At 48.0% G+C, this 13,373-nt stretch overlaps 1 protein-coding gene across 10 annotated transcripts in view; it reads left to right on the top strand.

Moving 5' to 3' along the window:
- Window positions 1–13,373, top strand: part of LOC116496971 (voltage-dependent N-type calcium channel subunit alpha-1B-like) — a 280,195-nt gene that overhangs the window by 93,452 nt on the left and 173,370 nt on the right. For all 10 annotated transcript variants that reach the window (XM_032200418.1, XM_032200421.1, XM_032200416.1 and 7 more), the window contains exons 4-5: window positions 8,088–8,179; window positions 10,344–10,496. In XM_032200418.1, coding sequence (XP_032056309.1) covers window positions 8,088–8,179; window positions 10,344–10,496 — 245 coding nt within the window. The remainder of the gene's footprint in view (window positions 1–8,087; window positions 8,180–10,343; window positions 10,497–13,373) is intronic.

Below are 13,373 nucleotides of genomic sequence, written 5' to 3'. Positions count from 1 at the left end.
ACTTGACATGAATTGCTTTTGCTAAAAAGGAAAACACGTTAAAAGTCAGAATAGGTCATTTTAGAATGTGACAAATGGAACAAATGATCCCAAACAATGTTTCATGTCGTGTATTTTTTTTCCCTCTACCATGAAGTAAAAATACGTGGAACATTTTGTAGAACCCAATTTTCCTCTCTGCTCTTAAAGAGTCCTGTTTGCTCCTGATGCCGACCCCTCCGTCAGTTGCCCGTACACAAGAGGCTGTAGGGTGGGATGTGTGGCACTGGGCAGCTCCAGGAAAGTGCTCTGGGCTCCCGGCTGCTGCTCCCCACATCTTCTGGTACCAGGAATGAAATTTTTGATGTCCACTTCCAAGGACAGAAAGCAGCCGTCTCTCCTTTGTGATGTTAATGTGGCAGACTCAAGGTGTGACCTACTTTCCATCCACGATGAAGTGCAGGATGGTTTTAACTCCTCTGTGCTCAGTTTTCCCAGTGTGAGCTCAGTAAAATGGTTTGGACATGTGCCTTTTCCTGCCAGCTGTCATGGCTTATTGCGAATGAGCTTCCTTTTATACTACGTGCTGTGGTATGTTGATGTCTTTCCTGCTTAGAGGCAGCAAGGACTTATTTGAGCAATTGCCTGGTTGTAACCCGAATATATTCCTTTGTCCTGGGCAGATGCCAACCCTCAGCTCTTCCTGCTCCACAAAACCTCATTTTTGTTTGAGCGGTGCATGCTGCTCAGCTGCTGATGTTTTCCTGTAGCAGAGGAGTGCGTGTCTACAGATGCTCCTCTCCCTGTCTTCTCCCTGGAGCCTGGCTCAGGGATTGCAGGCAGGAAAGTAGGTTGCAGGTGGGTTGGGGGGGTGGAATTCTGCTCTCGTTTTGCTGTGCCTACTCCTAGGACTCTGCAGCGTTTCTGCCATGCAAAGAGTAGACAGTTGGCAGTAAGCTGAGGGCTGGCGGTAAATTCAATGATACAAAAAGCTCAGAAATGCACCTGTGAGATGTGAGAGCAAGGGATGAATTGGCTGGCTGTGGCTCTGAAGCAGAGTATTGCCTTACTGTTCAATATTGTTATTTCTTCCACATATTTTTGATTTGGACTCTGCTCTCTTTGTTACAGCTAAAGAGAGGTTCGTCCCTCATTGCTGTGAGGTTATTTTGATGGATGCAGTTTTGGGACAAATTTATCTGAGCAAGCCAACCAGTCTGAGTTGCTTTGAATAGGCTGGTGGTAAGGAAAGGGTTGGGATGCTTTACGTAGTGTTGTGCGTGTGTTTTGAAGGGAAGGAGCAGGCTGAGACAGGCAGATACTTGGTTAGGTGCTGAGACTTGGTGTTGGCCATCCAAAGAAGAGGCAGAGGGCTGGCAAGCAGGATCTCTCATACAGGAGGGCCTGGGGACAGCTGGTGGGGATGTCACCGATGTGGAGTGCTGGAGCCAACAGAAGAACCTGTTCCTGCCATAAATTAAACAGCGCAATTAGCGTGCCAGATCTACTTATCGGCTCTGACCTGGTGTCGACTGTGTGTCTTCGGTAGTCAGATAAAGCTCACACACCATGAAATCAAACTGAGTGAAAGAGGGCATCTTTCCAAGAGCTCCAGTGCCTGCTCGCATGCAGATTTGTGCTGCAGCTGGGGGAGGAGGCGGTGGGGCTGATGGCCATGTTGCTGCACCCCGAGCACGGGGCCGGCTCCCTGTGTTGGGCAAAGCAGCTGCCCCGTCTGAGGACCCCAATCTCATTTTGTCTGCACTGAGGCTGGGGACATGAAATCCAAAGGAGGGCTGCTGTGGGTGCTGGGCAGAAAGTGCTGCTCAGGTGTTTGGCTTGCTGGTGGAGATGTTCCATCTCCCTCTAAAACTGTGGGCATCTGCCCTTCGTGGGGTCAGGGTAACCCCTCTGACATCTGCCCTTTGTGGGGTCAGGGTAACTGGTCTGGCAGCAAGCCCAGAGGTGCAGAGGCTGTGCAGTCTGGAGACCCACACGGCAGGATCTCGCCTGTCCTGCCACCGAGCAGGAGCATGTCACAGAGCCGACGAGATTATAACCCCGTAATGTCATACGAAATATGATAAGGATCAGATTTGCTGGATAATAAGCTTTTACAGTGGCTGTAGATGTTACAGTTAGTTTCAATCAGTCTTCTTAGCTTCCCATTTTCATGGGGATGAAACTCGTGTTAATTTTTCTGACACACAGAAAGGCTTGGTTGGCAGCTCTTTCATTTCCATGCTTGGGTTGGTGTATGTATGCCAGTGGTCTTCCTTTGATGCTTCCCACAGAAATGTGTTCCTTCTGGTCAGAAACCCAACAGCCATTTGGCCTGATTCTGACTCAAAATAAGGCTGATTCCCTTTAAAGTTACTACTACAACATCTGAAAAAAAAAGCAGTCCAGGAATTCACTGGTCGTGGGCTGAGGTCTGAGTCAGTGCCGAGCAATTCGTTGTGCAGGGCAGACACGAGAACAGTTTGTGATTCCAAATAAAGATCATTAATTCAAAGGCTTAGCACGTGTGTGGTGAGGCTGGTGGTTATCCTACGCTGTTTGGTGCGCTGCTGGCATTCCCGATCCTTGAAAGTCTTGCCAGCTCCAGCCAGCAATGTGCTTTGTGCTGGTTTGGGGTTAAAATGCTTCAGTCACTGAGGGTAGAGGCAATCAGAGCAGCCTCCTGTGGCAAACATGATCGGGGGAAAAAAGAAATGGAGAATATATTTTTTTGTAAATTTTTAATGCTCTGCTTAAACTTCTGAAGGAAACACACCAGTTAAAAAGCCTATCTACATAATATGATTTTTGCTAATGTTTTTAGATAGAAATGAAGCTTTTTGATAGAACCTTTCGTTTCAATAGAAATTTTCTCCCAATATTTCCTGTGAATTTCCCAAGCATTTAGATGATGGCATGGGATGGAGAGAAGCTTGTGAGTTCTGCAGCTGGGGTTCCCCGCTGCCACGCATGATGAGCGATCCTGGTGGTGGTGCCCACTGCCTTGGGCTGGGGTTAGGGTCTTTTCTACCCCCTGGAGGAGAAATCAGACAGGAGTGTGCAGGAGAGGATCACGGCTAGTAGGGGGCACAGAGAGAAGTGAAAATCAACCCATGGACCTCCGAGACCAGGGAAACATTGCTGAAGTGGTTGCCTGATGTTTATGAAGACCTACCACAGCTGGCAGCCATCAGGAAAGGCTCCTTCGAGTCACAGGCAGGGAGGACAGCCTGCCCTTTCTTTCCCCTTGGTTTCTATTTCAAAGCAGGACCTGCCGGTCACTAGGGCTTGTTAAATGTCAGCAGCCTGGGCTCAAAGCCTGGTTCTGGACGTGGGAGTGGTTTACTGGAGTTTTCTGTGCTCCCCCTTCTGCCACAGATTTTGGGGTCAGTGCTGACATGGTGCCTGGATTAGGTGGGGCTGAGTCCACGGGTGTGAAGTGGTGGTTGCTATTTCCACCAGACAGCTGCCGTGCTGTTGGCTAGTTTTATCTTATTATTTTTTTCCCAGGGAAGCTGTCTCATGGGTATTTAGTCTCTCTCCTAATCCTGCTGAAAAGATTGATTCAGTTCTTAGAAATGGGTGTTTGGGATAAGAAGTCTGAAAAAAAAAATTGCTCTTTCCCCTACTTTCTAGGACTAGAGTTCATAGTAAATGAAAAGGTTACATTAAAAAATGCCTACAATTTCTGCCAGTAATTTCTCCTCTAGCAGAACCTGCCCTGGCACCAGCGTTGTCCAGCAGAGATATCAGCTTGGAAGCGTTAATAATTCTCAGTTATTCATCTCGCTGCCTTTTGCTGTAGCTTTGTGTTATCTGCTTGCAAGCAGGGATGCCAAAGCTGCTGGACTTGCAGCCAGTCACAGCTCTGTGGAGCAAGACTCAGATGTGATTTATGGACAGCGATACCAGCAGATACCGATGGTATCAGGCAGCTCGGAAACGTGCAGCATCGTGTGACAATGCGTGCCTTGTTGAACCTGTACATAGAAGTACTGAGCTCCTAGGTACTTCAATAAATGGATTGCTAATTATTTATGGTAGCATAATGTTCAGGAAGGACACTTTCACTCTGTTCTTTGCATTCTTTTATACCCAAGGGAATAAGCTCTTCTTATGATATATTCCAGGCATTCTTAGAACAAAAGGTATCAGGTATTTATCACAAACCTGGCCTTTGTCTCGGGGAACAGATGTCAGAGCTTGTTAGTGGAGGTGGTGGTACAGAAAGCAGTGCCTAGCCAAGTTGTCATCCAAGTGAGGGACAGTGTGCAGTGGTCCTGAGCACCACTGAGCTAGCAGGATGTGTGCCCAGATCTCCAGACCCATAGCAGCACATGAGCAGGAAGGGTCTGGACGGCCAGCCACCCCGCCTGTGCCAAAGGCAAGGTACACACTGAAATGATTTACCAAGATTTTGTTGCACTCATTGCAGTGTTTGAATTTCTGTTTGTGCTTTGGCAGGAATGCGCATCCTAATGTTTGGTATGGGGCAGACCCTGACTACTGAGGTCAGGCCATGATGAGTCCTGCTCTGTGCTCACGCAGGATGGGTCTGGGGGAGTTTGAGCCTTATGGCCAGCAGCAGTTTGCATCATGGTGTTGAAGGGGATGTCTCTGATGCTTTGGCCAGGCCCTGTGCTGGTGTTGCTGTGTCAGTCCTGTGCTTGGTTGCTCCTTTTGATGCTAATTTCAGTCATTGCACTTCCATGATTCATCCTATTTTTCATTTTGTACGAGACTCCTTCCTGTAAGCCTACCAAATCTCAAAGTTTCTGTACAACCCGTTAAGAAACAAAAAGGGCTGCACATCAATCCATTTATCTTTGTGCAGTTATCTCCTCAAACCTTGTCTGTGCTATTTTCTGCTTTCCACAGCTGATCCCTGCTCCCAGCCCTGGCTCGTCCGGCACCTCTGCTTTGTTCTCAGCTCTTTGCTGCACAGCCGGGACAGCTTCGGCAGGATTGTCAGGACGTGCTTGCCAGCTGGCTCCCTTCATCTCTCGGTTTCCCATATTTTTAATGACCATTTCCGACTCATTCTGGCCCAACTCACAGTGGCTTCTGTGAGCTTTCAGCTGGACTGTGGAAGAGCGGGGAAAAATGAAGCAGAAAGCTGGCGCTTGGGCAAATGTCACAGAGCTGATTGCAGCCTTCCCTCACTGGGGCACTGAGGCTGTTTTCCACACACATCTGCGAACAGTTTAGAGGCATGGCCTGCAGTGCTGCTGTAAATTAGCACTGTTTTTGCAGGCTTTGCTGAAGATGCACCTCTGCTCTTCCCTGGTCCTCCAAGCACTTTCTGGACACCAGCTTTCTGCCGGCTGGTCCTTTGGAGCTGTAAGACCCCATGGCTCCTAGGCTGGACACTAACCCATAACACTTCTAAAATCTGCAGGGCCCTCTTTTCCTCATGCCACTGCTTGGACGGCCTGCCTGGGCTGCTGGCAATGGTCACAGCCTGCAGCATCCAGCCCTCCTTCTGAGAAACATGGTGCTTAAGGCTGGGCACCCACCGCCTGCATCATTTACCCAAAAGTCTGAAATGCGGATGTCTAGATCCAGAGCCACCACGTCATCCCATTGTTCTTCCATTTCTCTCAATGCAAGTGGCTTTGTTTAGGATGCAGCTGTATTTTTTTCTCACTAGGTAAAATCTGTCTGGGGTTTTATAATTTTCCAAATGTGGCTGATTCATGGGCAGACCTGGCAGTGACAGCTTAGCCATGTGTGCATGGGCAGTTCCCATGATTTTTTTTCATATGATTAGACTGAAATTCCATGGGGCAACTCCCCATGGAAAGTGGTGAGCTGTAGGATTTCCTATATAAATTAGCTAGGCGATTAAAACATTAAAGATGTGAGAATTTATGAATAATTATGTTTTTTGACTAGGGGGCTTTGCTACAGGTTGAGCAGACTGTTTTTAACATCAAGCCTATTAAGGAAGACAGGACTGGAACAAAGACCTTCAGCTGCTGAGCATTTACTGGTGCCATGGGACTATTTCATCCCCCCTCACTCCTGTTTCCTCCTTGATGAGCTCTGAGACAAACCAATGAACATATCGAGCACCCCTCCTCTCAGCTTGTAGCACAAACGTGCCCGATGACAGCACAAATCCATCTTAGCTTGCTAGAGACTGATGGTGCCTTTCGCAGCAACATCCCAGGTGGATGTTCAAGATTATCTGTTGGTTTGAAGTGTGTGCTGCTCCCGGGCTGCTGGGGTTTATAAGGGAGCAATTACCATGTGAGGATGGAGGGAAGGGAAAAGAGGAGTGAAGTCATTGGCATGGGTGCAGAAGTTAAAATTAGAAGTCTCTGAATGTGATAGGCCTTGATTTAAATTTGTTTCGTGTTGCTTCTGCTCAAATGGCATCAACAGAGCTGACGTAACGTGAATTTTCTGGTCGTGGAAAGGTAGGGACAGGTGTCCTATAGAATAGATACTCTGCTCCTCGGGTCCTGGCTTGCTGCTGCCTCTGTTGCCATCCAACATCTCAGCATGGTTTTTCCTGATCTCCAGCACCTCCTGCTGCTTGAGTCTGGCCCCTTCCGCACAGCAATGCTGAGCCTGCTCTTCCCTGGCCCACGCTTGGCAGCAGCATTAAGTCAGTCAGTAAGTCAAGGACAGGGTTTTAAGTCGTGGAGCTGCTCTGTGAGCACAGCCACATCCTTCCAGTTTGTCGGACGTCCTGCTTAGTACTTGCCACGCAGTAAAATTGCAGAGTTTGAAATTTTTTTTTCCTGTTACCTTTATGGTAGATGGCCACTTCCCTAAGAGCTCAGCAGCATGTTATAAGGAACTGAGGAAAAACTGGCTTCTGGGCAGGTGGAGATCAGTCTTGGGTGCTGCATGCTGTGGGTGCTCTGTGCCTCTTGGAGCATCACTGCATGGGACCTGGCGCTGCGGTGCCATGGTGCTGTATCCCTGGGGGATGCCCGTGTCTGACAACCTCCTTCCAGCTCTCCCATGCTCCACAGGAGAGGTCCTCCACTGCTCCTAATGGCAGCTCTGGAATTAGGGAAGGCTTGGCAAAGTGTCAGGTCGCAGTAAAGGTTGGGTCCATGTGGGCACGCTTTTGTTGGTTTGGTTGTAATAGTGGTGGCTCCAAGTGTGTTCACTGACAGGTGGCTGGGTGCTTGCACATCCCACCGTGGGCTGGCTGCTCAGCACCCCCTGCCTTGATACAGCAGCCTGGGGACAAACCTGGCAAAAACTAGTGGAAATCACCCATCAGCACTTTAAATTAGGCAGTGAAGAAGGAGTTGGTGAGAGGGTTTTGACTAACTGCATGGTTGGCTTGTGTCTTAAATCAAGATTTTTTTTGTTGAAACGTTGAAGGAAGAACTACACTAATTAGTGAATGAAGCTTTGCCATGCTCTCTGTGGGTAATGTGTGTCTTGCAGCTCTTCACTCAGGGAGTTCATGTCTTTGTGGATTGTGGATACTGTGACAATATTTCTTCCTTTACCGTGTCCCAAAACGCCAAAGCTCTTTCATCTTTTGAAGAAATTTCATTTTTAGTTTTTAAGAATCACTTGGGTTTGGGATCTGTACTTCTTACCAGAGTTACAACAGCATACCATAGGAAATGCACCCTGCTCTCTGGATGGTCTCCATGAATAAGGTGCTCTGTGTGAAATTAATTTTTGCTCAGATAAAGTATATAACCAGACCCTACTTCAGATATTAAGAAACACCACGCATTGGTACCTAAGGAATCCCTGAATTTATTGTGGCAAAAAGCTCTGGCAGGTAATTTCTAGCGTAACTGAGGGGGTTATTTTCTTTTCACTGTCTCATTCTTAAAATGGTGTATTCTTTCCTATAAGTACAGGGTGCTGTTCTCTAAGGGTCAAAGCCAGGCCTGCTCACTGTGTGTAAGCAGCCTCTTAAACAAGCCGATACTGTGGATTTTCCTACAGTCTGATTAAAGCTCAGCAGCTCTGCAAATTATTGGTTTCCAGCAGATACAATTTTCAATATAATGACAGGTATAAAATCTGAAGCAGCCTGAATATGTCTATTCACGCTTTGGAAATGGGAATTTGCATTTAATCCCATTTTTCCCCTCTCTTTCTTTTCTCTTTTTTGACATTAGGATTCTGGCAACCGCTGGGACTGACTTTGACCTGCGGACCCTGCGAGCTGTCCGAGTGCTGCGGCCCCTGAAGCTGGTGTCAGGAATCCCAAGTGAGTGTCATGATAATGTCACAGCTAAGGGGCTCTAGAGCTTTTCTGAGCAATATGTTGTTCCTCTGCTTCTTCGTGGTCTGTGGCTCCTTGTTTTTCCTAGCTCCTGGTTTTGTTCCCCCAGGCTGTGGATAGCGCCTGATTTCAGCAGTGCAGGTGGGTGGCAGGGAGTTGTCCTGAGATGCCTGTGCCATTGGTGTTGGATTGTTTCAATTCAGATACAAAGCCATGAGGCCAAAATTTTGCAGCTTTCAGGCCCCTAGCCCTGAGCTTGGATCTTCCAACAACTTCAGCTGAGCATCTCACACCCTGCTGGGGTGTTTGTTGCTTCTGTAGCACCAGGGAAAAAACTAAGGCATAGAATGGATAGGACTTACTTTTGCCTTCTCATTTGCAACTTGATCTTTTTTACATGCCAAAGTGAAGGGTCTGATGGGGAACTGCATATTGTCTTGCTTATGCCCTGAGACTGCCCAAGCCCTGGCACCATTGCTTATTGCGTTTTTGCCTGTCGTTGCTCACCAGCTCTCTGCCTGCTAGAGGGGATGGCTGTCAGGAGTATATTTCATTTCTGAGCATGGAACAGGAAGGTTTTCCCTGCAGCAAACCCCTCAGCTCTGTGGGATGCTCCTCATTAACCCCCGGGCAGCCCCTCTCCTCTCAGGCTGTGGGCTGGGATGTCAGCTCTGCTACCTCGGGGCTGAAATGCCAGTGCCATAGAGATCCAGCAAGGGGTTATGCCAGATACTAACAGCATCCAAAAAATCCTGAAATCAGCATCCTTTTGCAGGCAGGGCTTCAGTCTGAATCCCCACATAGCACAGGTCCTTGGCTAGGCTTTGGAAAAATGTTATTTATTTATAGAGTCTCTAATAAGGAGGTGCTGCTGGCTCTTTCTTATGTTTGTCTTGCCCATATCTAAGGATGTTAGGGAAGTAAGGTTTGTGGAAGTACCAATATGTTTTTTTATAATAGGGTAGCTCAGAATGGGCTTTGTGTGCCTGAAATATTTTCTACTTTCTCTACATACGACAGTTCTTTCAGTGAAAGATATTGCTTCTGCTGATGAGTGTTATGGGGGGGAAAAGGCCTCAAGCTGGGGAATTTTGACACAAACTGTTTCCAGCCAACACAAGTATCTGCTCACTGATTTCAGTATTGAGGAAGAGGGACTAAAGTAATTGTATAAGTGTTTCCATAAGCACTGGGCTCCAGTGTCCCTGCATGGGGCTGTGGTCCTGCAGGAGTGTTCCCGTCCTGGGGGAATACGTGCTCTCCAGCCTGGTGACATGCCCTGGACCAGCACAGTGTTTTTCCATACAGCATCCTTTGCTCTCATGTTTTAGTGATGCTGCAAAAGCTGTGTGCACTGTGCTTTTCCCACCCCGTTTTAAAAATGTACGGCCTTGAGGTTCATTCATTTACGAGCATCCTATACTCTTTTTTCTTCTACACTCCAGGTATTTTTTCCTCTCCAACAGATATTAATACTTTTTTTCTGTGTGCCCCACATTGACCTCGGTAGAGCTGCATAGAACAAAGTGGCAAGGCACCGATGACCCTTCCTTCTCAGCACCTCCGAGCGGGCCGCCAAGGTGGCTCTCAGCTGCCAGTTATCGCTGAATTTATTTTGTTATGTGCGTCTGCGTGACGCTATCTGACACCTCCATCTCCCAGCCTCTCTAGCCTTATCTCTTCTGGTTTTAATTGAAAATGAGTTTCAGAGCCAGTGAAAAAGCTGTAGATGGAGAGCCCTGGAAGACGGCGTTTGGGTCTCTTTTCCTTTTGCTTCTGCATTGCTCTGCTGGAACCAGGCCTAAGGCCACCCCCACGGTCACAGGATCTGCCTTAAGGGCCTGGTTCAGCTCCCAGCTGAGTCCTCGGACTCTTCTGGCTGCAGGAAAAGTCCTTTTTGTGTCTCTGAAGCTTAGGAGGGCTTTGAGTCTGTGATCTGAAGTAAGAGGGTCAGAAAAAGGTAACTCCTGACTGTGTGTCTGACATCCTCAGAGTGTGATGCGTGTAGTGTTGTCTTTACAGCACCCTGGGAAACACAGCACCACATGACATTGCCAGTCCTAATCTTGCCCTTAGACAACCCCTTACCTCCTGCTCCAACCCTTGTTTTCCATCCCTTGCTGACTACCTGTTTCTCTCCGCCCCACAGGTTTGCAGGTTGTCCTCAAGTCCATCATGAAGGCGATGGTGCCCCTGCTTCAGATCGGGCTGCTCCTCTTCTTCGCCATCGTGATGTTTGCCATCATCGGGCTGGAGTTCTACATGGGGAAGTTTCACAAAACCTGCTTCTCCAACGAGACAGGTGAGACTGGGGCTTTGCTGCCATCCCAGTGGATTGTCTTGATGTTTCCAGGCCCCATCACCTCATCGGGTTGCTTTCCATCTCCATAAGATGCTTTTCTCCATCCTGCTCTTACGTTGTTTTTCCTTCTCAATGTTTGCTGTATTCCCTCTGTCTTTACCCCCATACTCTAAGAGTTGACAGACTTTTTCCCCCCTACGAGCACTGGGACAGATCCTTCTGTCACTTTTACACCCAGTCTTGATGCTGGTGGGTTGCTGTCAGTCTACACAAGAGCAAGAAGAAGGTGCTTAGGACCCCCTGGTATGGGAGACTTGTTTTTCATAAGAGACATGCAGAAACAAATTCCGGTGGTTCCAGCTTGTTGAAGGGTTGGTTTTAGTTTCAGTTTGTTGGTCTCTGTTCACATTTTCAGTGGGTTTTGCTCTCTGAACAGTTTTCTGACTGGGAAATTTCCTTGGAAGGTTTCTGGGGTATGAGAACATCAGTGAGATCAGAAAGGGTGAAAAGACTGGGAGCAAAGAAAGGAAAAAAAAAAGAGAGAAAAAGAAAAAGAAAAAAAAAAAAAGGTGAATAAATGGAAGGCAAGGGGCCCTCTGATGGAGAAGGGATAAAAATGTCCTTCAAACAGGGCAGGGCAGGGAGTGGTCATGAAGGTGAATAGGAAGAGGGTCTGGTGAGGGGCACTATGCAGCCTTGGCAGCACAGCAGGTGCTCAGGCTCATCGAATTTGTTTCAATTTAAAAGCACACAGACAAACAAAAGCCATTTTTTCCCCATGTAATTTTTTAATATTCCTGTTAGAGTAGTGCTAATATGTGCTGATTATCTGGACTATCCACAGATGGAAATATTGTTCCTGTCTCCAAAAGATTGCAATTTAAGGTATAATTGACTGTCTTTAAAGCACAGTCTTGTATTTTCAGTGATTATCACTAATAGGTCTTCATATTGATTTATTTATATGCATTCAAATGGTAATAAAAGAACATCCCAGCCAAATCTCTGGGCATCCTTCGCAAGGCTTTATAACAAACAACAACATGGAAACAGTTTAATATATTCAGTTTACACAGAGCTTTGCAAAAGCAGGGAGAAATTGTTTTCTTGCTTATGTTCATTAGCAAAACAGAACACAACTTGTAAAGGACAGTCAGGTGTTTAGAGATTGCTTGCAAGCAAAACATGGTGCTTCCTGGAAGAAGTGAATTTTCAGGCTGGATTTGTAGGAGAGGAAAATCTTGTTGCTGTGCGTGTGTTTGGTGCCAAGCAGAAGGTCTCAGCTCACTGCGACGTCTCAGGCTACTGCAGCGGTCACAGAGGAAAAACAACGGCGACAGCATCGGTGTGTAGGATGTAGCAACATTCTTGCTGAGGTGGGGAAGGAGAAAGCGTTTCTGAAGAGGTTTGCATTTTCAAGGGGTGTTGTCAGATCTGTTGAATTGCAGCCCCGGAATGAGATGGGTGAGTTCTTGCATCCCTGGTTTGCAGGTGGTGGCTACAGGCTCGGAGCGCTGGGCTCTGCGCCTCGTTCTCTGCTATGGTGGCTGTCACCAATGGGAAAAAGAAGAATTCATTTATTTATTTGCCCCTCCAGAAACTGGTTAACTTGATATGGAAAGATAAACCCCAGTGCTGTTCCTGTTCTCTGCAAACAGCTCTCTGACCTTGGTGAAGGCTGAGAGGTCTCCATGCCAAGCTGGGGGCTGAGGACAGAATTGCCACACGTACAAATTGGGTGTAAGTGGCTGCTGCTTGCTGGGGGGGCCCAGCTAGGAGTTGGGAGCACAGCCAAAAGATGCTGCTGTGCACCTTGCATTGTGGCATCATGGTACCTGGAGGCTCGGCAGCAGCGCAGGCTGGCGGTGCAGAAGGCACCTGCGCTTACGGGCACTGCCCCTGCTTTTCTTGAGGGGAAATGCGTCCATTGTTGGGTGAATTATGGGGATCGATTCGAGCTGCTGTGCAGGAAACGACGCGGTGGTGTTTCTGGAAGGGCAGGGCAGCGAGGCTTCCTGGCGCTGCGGTCCCCTGTGAGCGGAGCAGCCGCGCATCCCGCGGTGCCGTCAGCCCAGCCGTTCACTCCTAAGTGCTTGTCGGCTCCGAAGAGGTGCATTAACGAGCCCAGGCCTGATACCACGGGCTCCAAAGGCTGACTTCAGTGTGGAAATGTGAACCTCATTAAAGAGATGCCTCTGTCAAAGGGTAGCAGACTAGCGAATGAGGACTTGCTCACGCTGGTTTCTGTTCTAAATCCCCAAAGTGAGCAAATTCCGGAGATTTTCCCTGGAATTGGGAGCCAGATGAGTGGTACCAGCCGTGACTTCAGCTCACTGTGCAGGGAACTGAGTGGAGGTGTCAGCACTAAATGTTGCTGCAGCCCTGACAGCCCAGGAGCCCTGGGTAGGTCAGTAATAGTCTGCACCAGAGGGAAGCTGGGGACCAAAATACAGCAAATGGGTCGTTCAGGGCTGCTGCCACTCAGACGGACAGACTGTTCTGAGCTCGTGAAAACACCTCTTAATTTTGATGAAAAATGGGTAAAAAAAAAAAAAAAAAAAAAAAGTATTGGCTGTGCTTTTTCCAGTGCCTGACTTGCTTTCCTCTCCCTGCATCCTCCATGCAGCCTACTCTGCTGACACAGGGGTTTTAAGCAACTGCCCTCTGCAGCTCCTCACCCAGCCCAAGTGCCCTGAAGCTGAAGGAGAAAAGAGGAAAGAAGAGCATCATGTTTATTTCCCCCCTTTTTTTCCTTGACACTCCCATTTCTTCCTGTTTCTTCCCCAGCCATGGGAGCAGGGACCGGTTCTGGTCCGTCAGCATCTCTCTCTCAAAAAGAACAAGGATGTGCGTCGCATTTTCAGAGCACTACCTGGT

Source organism: Aythya fuligula, chromosome 19 (assembly GCF_009819795.1).
Source record: "Aythya fuligula isolate bAytFul2 chromosome 19, bAytFul2.pri, whole genome shotgun sequence".
NCBI classification, from domain to species: Eukaryota; Metazoa; Chordata; class Aves; order Anseriformes; family Anatidae; genus Aythya; species Aythya fuligula.
This window is presented reverse-complemented; position numbering and strand designations above follow the sequence as displayed.